Source organism: Notolepis coatsorum (assembly GCF_963971535.1).
Source record: "Notolepis coatsorum genome assembly, chromosome: 15".
In the NCBI taxonomy this organism is placed as follows: domain Eukaryota; kingdom Metazoa; phylum Chordata; class Actinopteri; order Aulopiformes; family Paralepididae; genus Notolepis; species Notolepis coatsorum.
Window position 1 is genome coordinate 33,681,813 of NC_140179.1, and position 20,743 is coordinate 33,702,555.

The 20,743-nt window shown below is 40.6% G+C and overlaps 1 protein-coding gene across 2 annotated transcripts in view; it reads right to left on the bottom strand.

Annotated features, from left to right (window-relative positions):
* cnot4b (CCR4-NOT transcription complex, subunit 4b) overlaps nucleotides 1-20,743 on the bottom strand; it is a 139,072-nt gene that overhangs the window by 81,604 nt on the left and 36,725 nt on the right. For both annotated transcript variants that reach the window (XM_084330029.1, XM_084330030.1), the window contains exon 2: nucleotides 150-400. In XM_084330029.1, the coding sequence (XP_084186155.1) occupies nucleotides 150-326 (177 nt within the window). In that variant the 5' untranslated portion in view covers nucleotides 327-400. The remainder of the gene's footprint in view (nucleotides 1-149; nucleotides 401-20,743) is intronic.

Genomic DNA, 20,743 nt, shown 5'->3' on the forward strand with positions numbered 1-20,743 from the left:
ATGACCTCGTAGCTATACATTATCCCTTACATATATCTTGTGGAATTCGTGGAATTAACACTACACTAAGTTCTTACTTGCCTGGGTAAATAAAGGTTAAATAAAAAAATATATATCGGCCGAAAATATGGGATATCTCTAATCGTTACCTTCCTGCAGGCGGGGCAGAGGCCGTTCTCGTCGGTGCGGATGCGGTGCCAGCAGAAGCGGCAGATCTGGTAGCCGCAGGTGCAGGGGAAGAAGTTGACGTCGTCGACCTCCAGAGGCTCCAGACACAGCGGGCACTCCATGGGGTCTTCCTTCAGCTCGTCGGGGCTCCGGGACATCCTACGTCAGCCACGCGGTGAGAGACAGCCAGGGGGGGGGTGTGAAGCAGGGGCGGGGGCTGCTGGACGCAGGGCTGGAGAGACGGAGAGCACAGGGGTGAGACAACGATTTAAACACAGGGGTGTAGAGTTGGAGTCTTTAACGAAAGAAAAAGGAGAGCTATCAAACGGTGGGTCAAAAAGCTAGGGATGCACCGATACTGGTTATCGGATATCGGTCCGATACCGGACTAAAATAGAATATCGGTATCAGAGAAATTAGATTAGATTCAGATGTATTGTCATTATACACTACAGCACAAGTACAGTACAACAAAAAGAGGTTTGGCATCCAACCAGAGTGCAAATGTAACAGTATAGTGAGATAGTAATATACAATGTACAATGTGATGAACCCTTGCACTGCCGCACTACCAGAGTTAACCCTTTCACTGCGACAATACAGAAGGTTAACCCTGTCACTGCCACACGACAGCAGGACCGTCTGTAGTGTGATAGTAAAGGGTTAGCCTTCCGCATTGTGGTAGTGAAAGGGTTAAATAAAGTATAAAATATATTAATTATCATTTATATATAGAATTGATAATATTTAGAAATATTAGAATTTCCCAAATAGTAAAATCCGATACAGAGAAGCACTGCCATGTATATTTACAATTTCTTTTTTTTTTTGCAGTGGAAGTTTGAGGCCAGCTTAGAAACAGACGCATCATTGTCCAATACGTGAGGCTCGGTCCTCTGTGTGTGTGTGTGTGCGCGCACATGTGTTTTTGTGTTCAACATTAAACTATTGTGCAACAATTTACACTACTTAAATAAATAACTTATTTACCCTCACCCTTGCGTTTGCTATTTTATTGAAATTGAATTGTGTATTAAAGTTACAGGAAATTACAGCAAAAGGCTTTCGTTTTCCGTCCCAGACAGCCCCCCTCTGGACCACCCCTTAACAGAGACTCAGGCCATGTCCAGACTAAGAAAATGTTGGTAGTTTTTTTTTTTACAATTTCTTTTTTTTTTTGCAGTGGAAGTTTGAGGCCAGCTTAGAAACAGACGCATCATTGTCCAATACGTGAGGCTCGGTCCTCTGTGTGTGTGTGTGTGTGCGCGCACATGTGTTTTTGTGTTCAACATTAAACTATTGTGCAACAATTTACACTACTTAAATAAATAACTTATTTACCCTCACCCTTGCGTTTGCTATTTTATTGAAATTGAATTGTGTATTAAAGTTACAGGAAATTACAGCAAAAGGCTTTCGTTTTCCGTCCCAGACAGCCCCCCTCTGGACCACCCCTTAACAGAGACTCAGGCCATGTCCAGACTAAGAAAATGTTGGTAGTTTTCGTTTCATTTAAAAAAAGGTTTCCGTAAAAACGAAAACGTCTCAAGATAATAAGTGTGTGCCAAAATTTACAAAATAAATGCCTTTCCTGTTTTTCGCTCTTTTATTTTGAAAACCGGCTGGAAGTGTTGTCGATCATTGTTTTCGATAACTTGTGTGTCCGGTTCTGTGCTTTTGTTTTGAGCCGACGCTAGTTTTCAACGGGGATAGGAGAGACACACACACACCGCAGCGCGAGTGCAGCTTCACAGCAGCTGGTGATGAGGAGGAGGAAGAGCTGTGGATTTTAATCGGCAGGAGAGAGAGAGAGCTCAAAGCCACATATAATATAATAGCCCGGTGGTGCGGCCGGAGGCAGCTCAAACTACCTGTTGTAATAAATTAATTGATGTTTAACTTGTCCGTGTGTGTGTCCAGTCCTTTCGACTAGCAAACGTTGTCTGTATCTAACGTTACCTCAGGATACCACTGTAATTGTAGCATAAGTTGTCTGTATTTAACATTTACCTCAGTTGGTTAGCTATTTTGCTAATGTTGTTAGCATTGGCCCAGCACCATGCCATGGGAATACTATTTACTAAATTATGGAAAATAAGTACCGTCTTCAGGCTGCCAGAACGCAGTTCCGTCTGGCAGAACGATGCAAACGATGAAATACTTTGCCTAAAACGACCAAAATCATCTTAGTCTGGACATGGCCTCACAGCACCATCCTGTTTGAACACCCCGGGGGGGGAGCCCTGGAGGGGGAAAGCCCTGGAGGTAACCCTCCCTGCCTCAACATGGAAGACTGTGAAAACCACCTGGGACACCAGCAGCTGAACACTCCTACCTGCACCGCGACCCACTATCTCCCAGTCATCTAAAGAGGTAAAAGCCTGAGCCCATTCTGCTGACCTCGGCTTTAACAGCGGGGAGTGGATTTTCTACTCCGTGGCAAAACCGTGTGTTCCGGTGGAATTGAAGGCGGGCGCAACAGGTGGCGCGGCGGAGGTAAAGTGTGAGGGATTGGACGGGTGATTTGAATTGACCGATGGGAGCGTTGTGGCAACTACAGCAGCACAGAAGCGCGGCTGGAGGATCCACACCGTAACCCCAGCTGACTCAGCGAGGTGTAGTAAAGCACACATAGACTGTAAACAGAAACAATTGGCTGAACAGAGCTGCGGGGAACAGAACTCAGAGAGGGGGGGGGAGGGGGGTCTTAAACTACAGAAGGTCTGGTTTTTAACACCAACGGTTAGGCTGTGATCACATTGGATGCCCTTGTGAGTAGGGATGGGAATCGAAAACCGGTTCCTGTTGGGAACCGGTTCCTAATTGGCCGATGCCTGGAACCGTGTGGCTCCCGTGACTTTCGATTCCCTTATCGCTGCCAGGTTTTTCCTACAGTTGCGCAATAACGTTAGCGTTAGCATGTAGCCATGGCACTCTATTTGATTCCTTAAGGGCTCGAAATTGCCTGGGTTTTGGTAATATGCTCCCGAAATGCTCCCGCTGTTTGGCTACTTCTATGTGCAGTGAAAACTACTTGAATGCTTTAGAACCTAGTCATTGATTTAGTTCAGGGTGAGCTAAAATTAGCCGCGGAGCTAACGCTAGCTAATGAGCTAACGCTATTTAATCAAGCTCACAAAGAGAGATAAACAGCTGACAGCGGATAGTACAGGTACAAATACAATAAAACAGCAGGTGGGGGCTGTTGTGTAAACCTTGTACTCTTTAGTTCACATATAATAAGAGACGGAGTGTTTGTTTACTAGTCTGTACACTGTAAGCCAGGAAGTACCGTGGTGGTGCAACATACAAATGTGTCCGTGTAGCAACACAAGCCAATACCTTATAGGACAGGGGCCCGGGGAGGGAGCTCTGTGTGTGTGTGGTGTGTGTGTGTGTGTGTGTGTGTGTGTGTGAGACAGAAGTCAGAGGAATAACGACCTGTTATTCAATAGATTAAATTAGTTTAAGAATAAAAAAATAAATACATTTTAAGAGAATCTCAAATACATTATTTTATTTAAGTGTAGGCTATAGTTAATGTTTTATTTTTTACAGTTTTTGTATTTTTCTGACATGGGGGCTCAACAATAAATGACAATCAGAAATGTCAAGTTGCATGTTGTTATTCTAACCAGCTTAGACCCCTACGCTCTGCAGTGAGACGCACTTCTTCAACCATTATCTGAATAAAAAAAAATATCTAACCCTAACTAACCGTACTGTCATGCACTTGTCCTAATAAACTAACCTACACTGTAGCACTCAACACTTTGATGAACATTGTTGCTCAGCTGATAAGAGTTGTGCCCTTCCTGATGGCTTGTCGTACAGAACTTGTAAGTCGCTTTGGATAAAAGCGTCAGCTAAATGACTAAATGTAAATGTAAATGTAGTTCTGTTGCATTTCCAATTTATTTATTTAAATTATAAATTGATCAGGTATCGATAAGGGAATCGATAAAGAATCGAATCGATAAGCAGAATCGATAATGGAATCGTATCGATAAAATCCTATCAATTCCCATCCCTACTTGTGAGCGCGCCTGCACCTTTTTTTCTATGGTTTACAATGGTTGTCGTGACGGGCGCACGTCTCCTCCAAACTACGAGTCTCGTGTTTTTTTAAGCAACTTTATATATTTTATATCCAGTTTAAAATCACATGTACATTACATTGTATATTACTGTTGCACTTTACCATTACATTTGCACTCTGGTTGGATGCCAATCTTATGTTCGTTGTACTGTACTTGCTGTATAATGACAATACATTTAAATCTAATCAAATTTGCCTTAGGAGCACGATTTCACTGGAAACGTAGCACGAAAGGGTTGATCTCTAGTAGAGCCATATGGAATCCGCAATCACGGAATCGCGGAATTGAGCAATAAAAATGGAATAAACTATAAAAGAAAATAATAATAATTAAACGTTTTTTTTTTTTTATGTTGTGGGACTTGTACAGCACTTTGTTCAACTTTGTCAGTGCTGTAAAGTTTAAACCTTTTTAAATCTTAGACAAACAAAACACTTTGCTTTCATGAAATATTGTAAGCAGTCATTTGAGGCTTTATAAAAGCAGCACAATGAACACAAATCTGTCAGTGCCGAGTCCGACCTCATCTTAAATAACAAACAGCATTGCTTGTTGTAGTTAAAGAGAGGCAGAGTTGATTTTGCAAAAATATATATAATTTTTTATTTTTATTTTTTTTAATAATCTAATTTTATTTTCATATTCGAATCCCATGCCCATCGAACGAAGCTTCGAAGTATTTAAGACAGCCCTATTAAATGGACTGTTATATCTTATTAAATTGTGGACATTTATTCATTCCCACTTATTAGACACTATTTCTGATGGTAAGATGAGCGTACAAAGCAAAATACAGAATTCTGAAATATTAAAACGGAAAAAACGAAATTTGGAAAAAAATTTAATGGAATTTGGAAAAAAATAAAACGGATTTCATATGGCTCTAATCTCTAGTCCCATGTGGTACCTAACCTATATCTTCGCTCTGGCTTTAACACGGAGCCTGCTCGAATCTCTGAAGTATAGTGATGTGCTCAAGCAGTCTTCAGAGGGCTTGCATCAAATATGGTCTTGGAAATGTTACCCGATATAATAATAAATGTCCTAATTGCGGGCCCCTGAAAAAATTGCCAGGGGTCGGATTTGGGCCCTCGGGCCACAAGTTGAGTATCACTGCCCTACTAGTACGTTCTATGTTTTTACACTGAGATCCAAGTCTACACCTGACTTAACCCCTAACTCCATACTCTAAACATTTTGTTTTCTACACCACTAACATACACAACGCATAAAAACAATTCAGTCTGGATCAGAAATCATTAGAGGTCATCAAAATACATGAAAACAACCACGGCATAAGTATTACATCGTAAACGCAACAAATGCTTAGTTAAGCCAGGCATTTAAAGTAAGGCCAGGGCTCAAATGTGGCTCAAAAGTGTCACTGTGTTAGCCCCGCCCACATGTCCGAGGGAGGTGTGAATCACAATGTGAATAACTGGCACATGCATCGTGCTTGTAACACTGTTATAAAAGGGAGATGTCAATCTGTTGTTGACGGTGGTTGGAGAGTTTGCGCATGCCGTCTGCCTGCCTGCCTGCCTGCCTGCCTGTCTGTCTGTCTAGCGTCTTTTTCCCCATGGCCATGTGCGTTCTAAAATTTAAAAAAAAAAAAGCTCTGCCTTTGATTGGCTATAACACGTGCATTATGCAAAGACCAGCCCAGATCTGCCTCTGATTGGCTCTGATCATCACTCTGCCATTATTATTCGCTGAATGATGGGATAAACAAAAAAGCCATGTGAGCATCAATTTTCCTAATTGAAACGATTAAAAAAGCACAGCGTCTCATACTGGTTTCATAATACAACGTTTCCGAATGGACGTTTGGATTAAACAGTGTATGCAGTGATGCTTTGCCAGCGGAAAACAAGCTGCTTAACGTTACACAGGTATGTTATACACGTTAATTAAGATATGTACCGTTAGAGCACAGCCCTTTAGCTTTAGCTAACGCTAAGATAGCAGGAGCCGTCGGCCAACAAAGCTGTTTCAACAAATGTATTCACAAAATGGATTATCATTCAAACGTTATTCAAGCCTCCCGTGACCAGTAAGTAGTTACTACTACCCAACCGCAGAAAAGTGCACCATGTGCCTAAACTTTGCTAGTCAAGACTCGACAGTACGGTGGAGTGAGGCGCGGACGGAAGTGGCCATTTTTCAAAATAAAATACCCGAAAGACTATTAGTATAGGGAGGTGTAGCGGTTACTTCCTGGTCTATAATAGGGAGGTGTAGTGGTTACTTCCTGGTCTATTGGGAGGTGTAGTGGTTACATGATTTCCGTTTCCGGCCGGCCCATCATCTTGAAAACACAATGTATTTGCCCATTGCCCATTTCTAAATAATCTCGTTTAAAACAAATAAAGCATCAACATTTGCATGGTGTACCTTTCTGTGCTTATTCATCCACAATCTATAGCTCAACATGAAAATATTCGCAATTGTAAAAAAAAATTATAATTTAAACGCTGAATTTTATTTCAACCAAATGCTTAACAAATAATGTTAGTGATAGAAGGGATCTCATTTTGTGCAAAAATGGAAAGCTTTCCAAATGAGGTAGAATTGTTACAATAGCCGATAATCCATTTCCCCAAAGATAAATCCCTATACGGGTGGTGAAGGTGAAGGATTGGACTTTGCGAGCTAACATAGAATGTTATTTTTTACAATAATTTACATATCTTAAGAAATTACTAATGTGTATGGAAACTGACAAAAAAGGTAATGGTAAAGGTAACGCTTAAAATGTATTATTGCAGCTGAAAAAGGCGCAGTGGAAATGTTTGGGTGCACATAAATTATGTGCTGGTGCACCTAAATGAAAAAGTTAGGCGCACTGGTGCAACCAATGTAAAAAGTTAGTCTGGAGCCCTGTTGTCTCTGTATTGTCTCTTGCCACAGCAAAACAGTAGGCAAGGCACCTTGGTTGAGAAATGCAGGCTTCAATCTATGTTGTTTTTTAGTCCATCTGTTCAGTACTGTTCAGTACTGTTTCAAGATGCACAATGAGATATTCTGAGAGAATTGTTGAATAGATACACAAATGTTCTAGAATGTTTGATTATGACATCATACTGTGACATCACTAATGTTCTATAGTGTTCTATTATGACAAGTAAATAAGTCAAGAACAAAACAATAACACCATAAAGTCCAAAAAATGTAAAATTAATGATTCCACAGACATAACTTTGACCACAAGACCACCTGACATACCCACATATAGTGTCTTATGTAGTCTTATGCATAATTGCACATACTTCATGTATAATATTGTAAAATAGCTTAGACATAGCCTACTTGCATAGAATAGTCATGTATAATAAATGTATAATATTGCTGGCTGTACAATACTGCTGTACAATACTGCTGTAGGCCTATAATACTGCTGTTCATATCCAGTATACACATATTTACATTAAAAATAATATTCACCATTCCTTAATTACCATCATACCCACATCACATAGACTGTAGTGTATAGCATAGCAAAAGTATACCGTTACCTGGCTAGGGATGGGTACCGTTCACATTTGAACCGATACGGTACCGGTACCTGTGAATCGATACCGGTACCCAACGGTACCTTTTTTCTGTACTTTAGTCTCTAAAAATGTAATCTACCTACCTCAGTTGTGGGGGGAAAAATTCAAACTTCAAAACACCACACTTTCAAACCGTTTTCGGCTTGCCATTCCCCCCGACTGCTTTGTTGTTGAATCAAGTCAAATCCTAGGTAAGCGTATATTTTGCGTGTGAACGTTGACATGAAAAGAAAAAAGTTAAAAAAAGAAAAGAAAATAGTGTAAAAAAAAAAAAAACTATTTTTTTTACAGTACCGACAGCGGTATATCACGTGAATCGATACTCTGTAGTACCGACGTGTTTCGGTAAGTACCTTTAAAAGTACCGAATTCGGTACCCATCCCTAACGAGAGCACTGCAATACTGGACAACCCGTCAGCCACAGACCAGCATGCATAGAGACTGGACATTCATGAGGATCGAATAAAAGAATATCTTATCATATGGTGTGGTCCTGTACCAAGCTGAGGCAGTGGTGGCTGGAGAACCAAGAAGAAAATTCAGTTTTTTTCGTTTTAATATTTCAGAATTCTGTATTTTGCTTTGTACGCTCATTTTACCATCAGAAATAGTGTCTAATAAGTGGGAATGAATAAATGTCCACAATTTAATAAGATATAACAGTTCACTTAATGTTTTTAAGTGCTGCAACTCAGATATACAGTTCAATTTTACACAATATTTTTCAAATAATATTGTGACAAAATAAAAATACACATTTCAAGTGTAAACAAACAATAGATAGCTAGCTACTACCGACATTATCACAATGCAAGTAGCCTAGCTATATCTATTCTATTGTGATGAAATATAGTAATGCATAATTTAGGCACCTTTAGTTTAGTTTATAAAGGACAGTGTGTACCGACAGTCATTTGCATTAAACAAATAGATGGGTGCACCAGATTTAGCAAGAAGCTATAATTTCTAGTCCTGTGTACTTTATGTACTGCAACGTTACATAGCTATTTCATCACAATAGTGTCAGTGAGTGATTAGCCTCGACCTCTAGCTGTATCTATTGTGATCACCAGGGATCATCGTTAGAGAGCTGGTGTGTATGGGGCTGCGGTACTGCAGATATACCCTACTCTGTTTTGAAGCGTTTCCGCGTTCTTGACATGGCTTTTGGAGAGTGATCTTCGCACGTGTTTTGCGAGTCCAGTCCACGGCATGTTGACAGAATTTGCAAAACACCTTATCGCCGGTCATATACAAGTCATTAGGATACTGCGCTGCTCTGAATTTAGGGCTTAGTGTGGTATTTCTTCCGACATTAACGTTAAAACACCGAAGCAGCTAGAGTGCTAGACGCTTGGAAATTGCTGCGTGTTGTGTGTAACATGCTGTAGCGTCCCCAGTCATGTTCGCGTTGCACCAAATGTTCCATGTTCTCCCGAACACGGAATTTCAGTCCAGATTAGGGCAAATTCTGCAATATTCCATGTTTACAGTTGATTCCGTTTTTATTGCTCAATTCCGCGATTCCGTCCGCGATTCCGTGAACGCGGATTTCATATGGCTCTAGATTAAGCCATTTGTTAACCTCGCCATTATAGCTGTCAATAGATGCATCACATCCAAATGGATTCAAGAGGACAACCCTAATATCAACCAATGGGTTCATGAGGTGAATTCATGTGCTCCTTTGGAGAAAATAACACATGCAATGAGAGGTAGCCCACAGCAAAACTCACTAAATTGCTATTCGATAGTCACTGGAAGTGGGAACTATTCGATTACCAATTGAAAATCGCAAAGATTTAATTGTGAGATAATCAAACAAGCAAGTGACTCCTAGCTGGCTGCTGTCATTGGCAACAGCTAGATATGTGTGAGTAGTCGTCGCAGCAGGCTGATGTCATTTCCAGGAACAAAAGCATTCATTACGAAAGTTACATTGTTGATGCTTGAAATGTCTGAGCTTCCACATTATTCCACATGGTTTTGTTTTTACTTAATAGCGAACGTGAGATAGATAAACCAACAAGCAAAACTAGCTGGCTGACGTCATTGCCAACAGCATTTCCGGGAACAGAAGCATTCATTGCTTGAAATGTGTGAACTTAGTGAAACAACATGGCAAATGGTACAAAACGGTGGAAAGGGACAAAGAAAATGAATCAAATATATCAGTGTCCCCCTAAATTTCTTAAAGGGGGTAATCTTGACCCTTCCCAAGTCATCCTGGCTCAAACACTAACGTTAGGACCTTATCTTTTCTTCTTTGCAACCAGATTGTGCAACACCTGTAACCGCCTCCTCTCGAAGTCTTGCCTAATGCCTACTGCGAAGGGCTGCAGTTGGACTAATGGACTCTCAGGTCGATTTTGAGAATGAAGGTGGTGACATTTCTCCATCTCAGCTTCTTGGTTATGTCTAGGTTGGCTTCTGTACCTCATGCTCAATGTTTCTACAGAGCTTCACATTAACTGGACAATGCTTGCTCTCCCTTGAGTAGTGTTGAGTGGCAGACTGCGGCACTGCTTGCAAGTAACCTTCCCTGGTTGGTCAGTTTTACAAAAGCAATCCAGTGTTACAAAAATGTTTCAATTAATATTTTGTTCATAAATTTTTTTGATTTTAGGTCCGAAAAACCTGAAATCCGGTTAAAAACGGAAAAATCACATCCCTGATATATACATGGAGGGTTGTGAGTAGTACTAGTGTAAATAATGTTTTTTTTGTTATATAGGTGATGGGTGTATCCGTGTATATTTATTTTGAGGAGTGAGGGAGAAGTGGTGTGTACATGTGGGTTAAATGCAATATGTAACAGATATTGGCACCGGTATTATATTTTGTTTGTTGCCTTTTGTAATGCGACACTGAATATGGAAAACTAATGAACAGAATTATAAATAAATAAAATAAATAAAAACATTAAATAAATAAAAAAAGGGGGGCAGGTGGCGCACGGAGATTACGTTCGTCACCAACACCGGGAGACACTGAGCTCCCGGCGTTGCTATCAGCTTGGCTGGCCTCTCACACTGATACAATTGGCTGTATCAGGGGGTGGGAAAGCTGAAGGGTGGGTCCTGGGCGTTGTGGACAGCGACCCCTACAGTTCGGTCGCGGCGCCTGCTCAGCAAGGGTTGGAACTAAGGAGAGATAGTGTGGCCTCCCACACGCTACACTCTCCCCGGTGAGAACCTGTGCGGCCAGGTTGGCCTGCCCCAGGCTGCACATGCGTCGGAGGAAAGCATGTGACAGTCTCCGGTCTCCCGGACCAACAGTAGGGGAAAGTACGCAACAACCAGGAAGGGTGGGATGGGAGAAAAATCGGGAAAAAGGAGGGGAAGAAAGATAATAAAAAAATATATAAAATAAATAAATAAAAAAAAAAAAGGTGAACATTTGTAGAATAAAAACAAAAAGCAAAAGTGTTTGTTCGTTTCGCAGACCGTCCCCCAAAGCTGTGGACAGAGGCGCACTTTGAAAGTGACTGGACTCGTCTGCCCCGTGATGTCATCTGGAGGAGGACACTTGGTTCCTTGTGCTAATCAAGGCACCATGAAGGCAACACACAATTTACATAGCTGCTGGGGAAGAAGAGTGAGGATCTCAAAGCCTCAGTGAGGCCCGCTGACAGGGAAACACAGCTAGCATTAAGTAAGTGAATACATTTTGTATGATGGGGCCTGTTTATGAGGTCAATTACATGATAAGGAGGCTAAACTGCAACTATTCCATGTCGCTGGGAATAAAATGTTGCTTCACAAACGAACTGAAACGGTAATGTAACTGTGCCGTCAGCCGGTCACAGATGAGTCACTAAAACACACAGGTTCAGACTAAGACTTGACTAATAGAGTTCTACGAGTGGTGGGGAGGAAGCAGATTGCATTTTGAAGTTCATCCAAATTGATGTCAAATTTTTGTTCCTCACATTCACCCACTCACTCACACACAGACGGCGGAGGTGACCATGCAAGGTGCCAACCTGCTCATCAGGAGCAATTAGGGGTTAAGTGTCTTGCTCAAGGACACTTCGACTCGCTGCCCGGGAGGAGCGGGAACCAAACCGGGAAAACTTCCGAATACCAGACGACCGCTCTACCTCCTGAGCCACTGTGCCCCCTCAGAAGAACTGGACAATTATATATACCTAAGATACACTAAGGGCCATCAGCAGCAGCACTGTGCTTTAATTGGGAAGAGAATAGATAATGCAGTGTGATTTACTTTAATGCACCAGTGTGCATTCAGCTAATGGTCAGAAAAAATTACCCAATATTCCCATAGAGACCCGTTTCTGTGCCTTTTTTTAAGTGTTAAGTCAGCAGAGGTTTTAGTAGTAGTTCAAATGTGAAAGCATAGCCGAATACACCAGACCTATAGGCCTGGTTACATTAAAGGGCAGAATAAACAGGCTTCTGTCTTAACACTTTGATTACCAGCAATGCGGTGCGCCTTACCCCCGTTGAATGCCACCACCCACTTCAATGATAGCGTTGTGAACGCATAATCTATGTCTTAAATTATGTGTCTAATCTGCCCGTCGCTTATAAATGACTTGTTTGCAGTCAACATTGTTGAAACGGATTATTATTTATTTTTTTATATATATATAATCGGTTCATTTCCGTTTTATAGCATTTTGAAAGGCCTCGTTTTCTTGAAAGTTTCAGGAAAATATAACTTCCGTGATAAACGGCATTTACTGGAATACACAAAAAACGTTGTAATTTTTCGGCCTATTTATGAATAGTTTTCAAATAAACGCTAGAGAAGTGGGCTGAAAAATCTATTCTCTCATTTCCTGATCAGCGCGTGCACACACACACACACATGGGGCAAACGCTGATATATAGGTGAAAACAGATCCGATTACCCCAAGACTGGTAAAATAGATTCCTTACCTCAGATCAGATGTTCTCCAAAAAGATTATTCCAATTCCTGATCGCCATTCCAAATATCAATCGCGTTTATTGATTCAGCGCTGGGTACTGTAAATATGTATTCCACATTGTTTTCTGGCTCTGCAATCACTTCGATCCTTCAGATGGCTCGCCGGAAAAGTAAAATGAGGAAACTGGACCCACCCCCCCCCCCCCCCCCCCACCAGTCTAATCCAATGGGGTGCAGTTACACAGGGTGAGACGATAGGGGGCGGTATTTTCCCAATGGAGCTCAGAGAGGGTTTGGAGCACTAGCGTGAGGCTCGATTGATGAAATATGAATTCAAATCGCTAATATTTTTTTTTTAAACGACAAACAAACGCTATATAGCGTTGCTGGCATTCAAAGGGCGGCATGAACTAACGACATAAAGCGTCCGTGGCACTCAAAGTGTTAAAAAGGGGAACAATGGACGTTTTGGGGGAAATTATAGTTTTCAATCATTCTCTGAGCCAGGCACCTCAATGAGGAAATTAATGGAGCGTGAAACTAAAACTTAAAATACATATTAAATAATAGGCAGAGTACCATTTTCTGGTAGATGAAAGGCTTCTAACCTAGAGCAGGTTAGAATTCTGAGTTTGTTTGTTTGCCATTGATTTTGTGAGCTCACCACCAAGAGGGAAGTTGGGGCATCAGTGCAGGCAGGGCTCCTTTTACTGCACGGTCGGTCGCTGCTTGATACATTTTACAGTTACTCTCAATGTGCCTTTCCTTACCCAAAATGACTAAATACTGCAACCTAAACAACACTGGTAAGCATGACTTCCGAATCGGACAGCAAAGGGGCGGAATTGACAAGAGCACCGCTCATCCGATGTAGCCTGTGTACTCCAACCAGCCCTCTGCCTGCACCGTTCATCTGATGTAGCCTGTGTACTCCAACCAGCCCTCTGCCTGCACCGTTCATCTGATGTAGCCTGTGTACTCCAACCAGCCCTCTGCCTGCACCGTTCATCTGATGTAGCCTGTGTACTCCAACCAGCCCTCTGCCTGCACCGTTCATCTGATGTAGCCTGTGTACTCCAACCAGCCCTCTGCCTGCACCGTTCATCTGATGTAGCCTGTGTACTCCAACCAGCCCTCTGCCTGCACCGTTCATCTGATGTAGCCTGTGTGTACCAGGGCTCCAGACTAACGTTTTACATTGGTTGCACCAGTGCGCCTAACTTTTTCATTTAGGTGCACCAGCACATAATTTAGGTGCACCCAAACATTTTCACCGCCCTCTTGCCGCTGCAATAATACATTTTAAGCGTTACCGTTACCTTTTTTGTCAGTTCCCATACACATTAGTAATTTCTTAATATGTTATGTAAATGATTGTAAACAGGAATAAAAGGTACAGATAAATGTTTTTTTCTTTATTTAAATCACAAACAAGAAATTGTCATACGACACACAGCAGGTCTTAAAGTTCAGACAAATGGCTTTCAAACTAATTGTCTCACAAAATTCCACTGGAGCTTACAAATTTAAATAAGATTGCAATAACCTCAATTGTTTAGGGGGGAAAAGTGCTTGACTTGGCAGCATAGACTCCTATGAAAAAATAACATTGTATTACAGTTAGCAAAGTCCAATCCTTCACTTTTTTATGTCTATTTTAACACATTCAGCTCAGCTCCAGTAGCCTAAATCCAGGTTGTATGTCTATTACTCATTATTATTATTACTAAACATTAAAAATGAAAATTATATTGAAAAAATAAAACTTAATAATAACAGATTCCATAGTTAGGGCCCTATATTGAATCTATTTGAATAGCCTAATAACTATTTAAATGTGTTGCTTGTCTTATTTCTGCTTAAACTGGAGTTATTATGTAATAACATTGCTGTACCTTTTGCATGTGCGTGCTCCACCTTGATGTGGCCAATTAGGATATTGATAGGTCTCCCGTTGCGCAATATGCGGCTGTAGACGAGCTTGCACTCCTTTGCAGAGACGTCTCTGTATCTCCGTCGATCATGAAGCTCATGTAGATGTTCTCCACGATCTGAAGGGACGTCTTCTTTTTTAATGTGTCTGCAATCACTCCTATGAACTGGGCACAGGCAGTGTCGTTGCTGTACGTCGGGTTGACGTTTAAGCAGTTTTTTTTCATTAGGGTGATCTGCGATTTGAATTTAGTAAACGCCAGCTCTTCTTTTGCGATATTATAAGCAGTGTTGAATTTGATTTTCATTTCTTCCTCCTCGCTTTTTCTATTTGCCGCCGTCTGGCGCTGAAATGCTTCGTGGAGAGGCACTGTTGATGTGCTGGCAACACACCTGTCACGACACAGTATGTGTTTTTTGGAGACACTATGCTTTTTTAATGTTTCTATTCTGAATGTTGATGATCTGACAGCAAACGCAGTACTGCCAGCCATATTAGGACCACACTCCTTGCAATACATGCAAACCATACTGTTTGTCGCTTTATCGTAGCGGAGCCAGGGAAATTGAACCAGCCATTCTTTCCGAAATATATATATTTTGGTTTCAGGTTTCACAGTGGCACAGAGCCAATCAGAGGCAGATCAGGGCTGGTCTTTGCATAATGCACGTGCAGGGGGCGAAATTAAAGGCCGCCACCCGCCATTGGCGCTCAGTTTTTACGTTTGGCGCATGCCACTGAGAGGTCTGCCCGCCGTATGGCGTGTAATCAATCAAGTTCATAACGATACTTATTTTGAAAATCTGTGCGGGTCTCATTTCCGCCCCAAGCGCAGCTCCAGTCATAATATCGATGGCTCCGGCAGTTAGCAACATTCGGTTCGTATGATACTTATTTTGAAAAAAAACGTGGCAACGAGTCATATCCAGCCCAGCCCTGCAGCGGGATACTATTGGCTTCTGCTCGTATCAACACAGAGGCAGTCTGCTCTAGTCTAGAGCGGACCTCCATGAGCTACCGTTACTGTTTAAACAATGACCCAGTCAACTATTCACTTTTAGTTTAATACATGACGAGGCATTGTCTAACAACAAGGCTTGCTAGGCTAATTAGCTTGCACGGCGGTTTTATATATTTACGTGCCGAGTATGTGTGTGGCGTGAATTCTGAGGCCACGTTTATAGTAGTGGGGGTATACAGTGGACGTCGTTTCAATATATTGTGGCGGAAGAGAGTATTTTAGTGTCATATTTAGCACATTGTCATGGAATACACCGCTTAGATACAACAGGCTGGCTAGGATAACTAGCTTGCACGGCACTGTTTTATATATTTACGTGCCGAGTATGTGTGTGTTTTGAATTCTGAGGCCACGTTTATAGTAGTGTGGGGTATACAGTTCGTTTCAATATATTGTGGCGGAAGAGAGTATTTTAGTGTCATATTTATTGTCATGAGATACTCCGCTTGTCGGCTAACTGCTAACGTGCGCGGACTGATGACGACATCAACTCGACTTGAGACATTCGCAGCAGCATAAGAAGTTAATTAAACTTGACAGACATTATATCGACGATAATTATCGATATCGAATTATATGAAAATAATTTTATAATTTTATCGCGATAACGTTTTTGGTCATATCGCCCAGCCCTACATTAAACCATTAACTTTAGTTTAATACATGAGACGTTGTCTACTGATGGCTCATAATATCAACAGCTGATTCGTTGTTAGTAACGTTACAGCCAGGGCACGAAATTAACTTTTTGACTCACCGGCCAGTGGCGGGTAGATGGGAAGAATCTACCCGCCAAGCATATTTCTTACCTGCCAAATTTTTTTTGATTAAAAAAAAATATAGATTTTATATAATTTTTTTTTTAATAAAATAATTATATAATCATACTTGTAGTTGTATTATCTGCGAGACATCGCCACCACGCAATAAGTCAAAATGCTCGCTATCTGCAAACAGCTCCACTGTCTGTGTGTATACTTGAGTAGCCTCCAGCTCCAGCAAGGATTCTCCGGCGCTGCAGCTAGACCCTATATTCAGCTAGACCCTACATTCAGCATGCAAGGATTCTCCGGCGCTGCAGCTGGACCCTATTGGTATAATGTTACGGTTCTTTGGTCAAATCACATTCAACATGCCCTCAGCTAGAATACGCATTGAATCAATGTTATAAGACATTGATATCAGGAGCTATCTGTAGCTACTGCTAGCCCGCTAGATAACGTTAAAGGGGAACTCCAACATTTTGGGAAATTAGCTTATTTAACATCTTCCCTGGAGTTAGACAAGAAGATACATACCTTTTTTGTCTCTGTGCGTGCATTTAGCTTTGGGAATAGACGCTCCGTTAGCATAGCTTAGCTTCATCACTGGAAGTGAGGCAGATCCGTAGCCTTACAGTGCCTTACAGTGTATAGTTTGATTGATTAATTGAAACGTTTTTTTTTTTTTTTTTTTTATACTTAAATTTTTATTTCCAGTTTTTTGCTTTACAAACAAAACATCCACATACAATAATACAATTGGCGGTCAAAATTATAAACGACAGTACAATAGAATTCGATAGATAAGAACTAAAAGATATAGCTGATATTAGAAAAATTTATATCGAAATCGAATGACAAGTTGACCTAAAATAAATTCACTAAAGGGGAAAAGGAAAAAACACAGCTAAAGAAAAATAAAGAAAAGAGAAACAATAAATAAATACAAAAAAATACAAAAAAAAATACAAAAAAAGTGACATGGGTTCTTTGGTACCTTCATAGTTTATTTTCGTTTCGTTTTCTTCTTGTCTCCTTTTCACTCTCCTGTGATGTCGTTTCTTTTTTTCCTATACTCTTCCCACTTCTCCCATTTTGATTCAAACTTCTCGTCTTGTAGCCTCAGCCTATATGTGATTCTCTCCATTTCCTGTATCCCACCCACTATCTCTGTCCATTGTTCCCTCGTCTGTGCTTCTACTCTATACCACATTTTCGTCAGTGCTTTCTTGGCTGCTACTAGTAATATCTTAATCAAGTATATATCTTTCCCCTGCATTCCTTCCTGTGTTAAGTTCCCTAAATACAATACTTGTCCTGTCTGGGGTATTTCATATCCTACTATTTCATTTATTATCCCTCCTATCTCTTCCCAATAGTTCTTTATTATCTGACATCCCCAGAATATGTGTGTGTGGTTTGCTATTTCCTGTCCACATTTTCTCCAGCATGGTTTCTGTGTTGGTGTATAGTTGCCCTGTATTTCTGGTGTTATAAAAAATCGAATTATGTTTTTCCACCCAAACTCCCTCCATATCCTTGACCCTGTGGTTGTGTGTTGTATCTTACATATGTTATACCATTCTTCTTCTGTTATCTCCGTTTCTAATTCCTTCTCCCACTTTTCCTTTATATATTTGGTTGTGATGTCCTTGCTGTCCATTATTGCCCGATATAGTGCTGATATCCCCCCCCCCTTCCTTCCTTCGTATGCTTTTACCATTATCTTAATTATCCCATTCTGATCTTTGTCTTTGTCTAGTTTTATTTCCTTGTTGTAGTAGTCCCTAATCTGTAAATATCTAAAGTGGTCGCTATTCTCTAGTCCGAATCTTTCTTTCAATTTTTGTAGAGTCTGGATCTCCCCTCCTTGTACATATTGCTGTTATGCCCCCCCTCTCCCATCTTTTGAACCCATGATCTTCTTTCCCTGGTTTAAATTTGTTGTCGTGCGTTATCCATCTCAGTATCTTGGTTTCTTTTTCTAGCTTGTATTTCTTTACTATCTTGTTCCATATATTTATAGTGAATTTGGTAATTGGGTCTATTAGTTGTTCCTTTCTTCTGTATAGCTCCCTGTCTCCTATTAGTGCCTGCACTTTGAGTCCCTCATTTTTTGTTTCTATGTCTTTCCATTTGGCTTCATAGTTCTCGTTGCACCAACATGTTACTATTATCAGCTGTGCTGCGTAGTAGTAATCTTCTAAACTAGGTATTGCCATTCCTCCTTTCTCCTTTTGTAATTGTAGAGTCACATATCTTATCCTTGGCCTTTTCCCCCCCCATATGAATCTTGATATCTGTTTATTCCATTCCCTGAACTGGCTTTGTGGTATTAATATAGGTAGAGCCTGAAATAGGTATAGTAACTAGGGATGCCCCGATCGATCGGCCAGCGATCGGTATCGGCCGATAATCAGTATAAATATGCGATCGGGGAATTCCGATAATGAGTCATATTCGCCGATCGCGGAAACTGATCAAGTGGACTTCTCATTCGCTGTCTGTCTCAGACGCACAGGACCTGCAAACTGCCGCTGCTCCCTAGCCCCGCCCGCACCCGTGTAGAGTTTGTAAACAGAGGAGGCGGCTCCTCTGCATTCGACCTGAGCCAACGTTAGCTACCTAGCTATCGTTATTGTTTAAACAAAATGACCCAGTCAACTATTCACTTTTAGTAGGCATTGTCTAACGGTATTTAGCCGGCTAGCTACTGATAGCTCCGGATATCAACAAATGCCCCAGGAAGTCTAGTAGTCCATGTTGATATCTCCGTTAGCTTGCGTTAGCTGACGTTAGTTCTCTGTTCAAAACTAAATGTCCCATTGAACTAAAGTTCTGTCTTAACGTCATCTAGCCGGCTAGCAGTAGCTATAGATAGCTCTTGATATCAATGTCTTATAACATTGATTCAATGCGTATTGGAGCTGAGGGCTTGCTGAATGTGAAATGACCAAATAACCGTAACGTTACCAATAGGGTCCAGCTGCAGCGCCGGAGAATCCTTTTTGGAGCTGGAGGCTACTAGAGTACACAGACAGTGGAGCTGTTTGCAGATAGCGAGCATTTTGACTTGTTGCGTCGTGGCGATGTCTCGCAGATAATACAAGTACAAGTCTAATTATATAATATATATATTTTATAAAAAAAAAAAAACGTTTTATATAAAATAATTTTTTATTTATTTTTAATCAAAAACAATCGGTATCGGATCGGTATCGGCCGATATGGCTCACGACGATCGGTGATCGGTATCGGTGGCAAAAAACGTGATCGGGGCATCCCTAATAGTAACCTTGGTAATATATTCATCTTTATAATTTCGATCCTTGAGCTAAAGTCTAGAGCAGGGGTCAGCAACCTTTTTGACATGGAGTGCCTGTTTGAAATATAGTTGTAACTAGTGTGCCTCAACAATATTCCATGCATCGTAATTTTTTTTTCTCATAATCAGGTATTTTTAATGATAATTTGTACATTATTACATCATTATTGTTATTGTTATTATTAACAATATTATTATGATGGTCGTATCAACCCTAAATCTGAGTTGGGGGGGGGAATGCAATGCAGACAAACAGCTGCATACAGTGCGACCATTTCACTCACATTTGTCCATTCATTTTTGGACACATCACACACCATCGGTTTGTGTACTGTACGTGTGCTGTCATAGCTCCACCTACAGGCCTAATGGAGAACACCAGGAGAACACCAGGATGTGAATGGATGGTATATCGTGTAAATACATTTTGATTGATCGCAAGACTACACTGTAAAAAAAAAATAATAATAAGTTACCAGAACTTAAAAATATTGAGTTCAGTTACTGCGCATTAAGGTTTTCAGTTTTCAATCCATAATAAGTTAACAGAAAAATAAGTACACAACCACATTATTTCAACCTAATAAAACTATGTTTATTGTCATTGTTTTAAGAACACAAGTTGACTTGGTAATACTCACATTTTGAGTAAAAAAAAATGGCTTTTAACATGTGCAATGTTCAATGAAATAGAAAAATAAATAATAAAATTTGTTGATTAATCCCACTGGTCACAATGGTGACCGTAATAATGTTTTTGTTATAAGGCTCTGCAAATGTTACTGAATGATGTAGCAATGTATTTTCAGCTAAATTGAAATAATAAACAAATAAAGGGTCTCAATTAAATATGTGGTAGTAAAAAGAACCTGTGGGAGGATTTCAACAAGATAAATGCGACAACAGTGCAAAATATTTCACTATAATATTTCAAAGCAAAAAAAAAAAAAAAAAAAAAAAAACGTTTTTTTTTTTTTTTTTTTTAC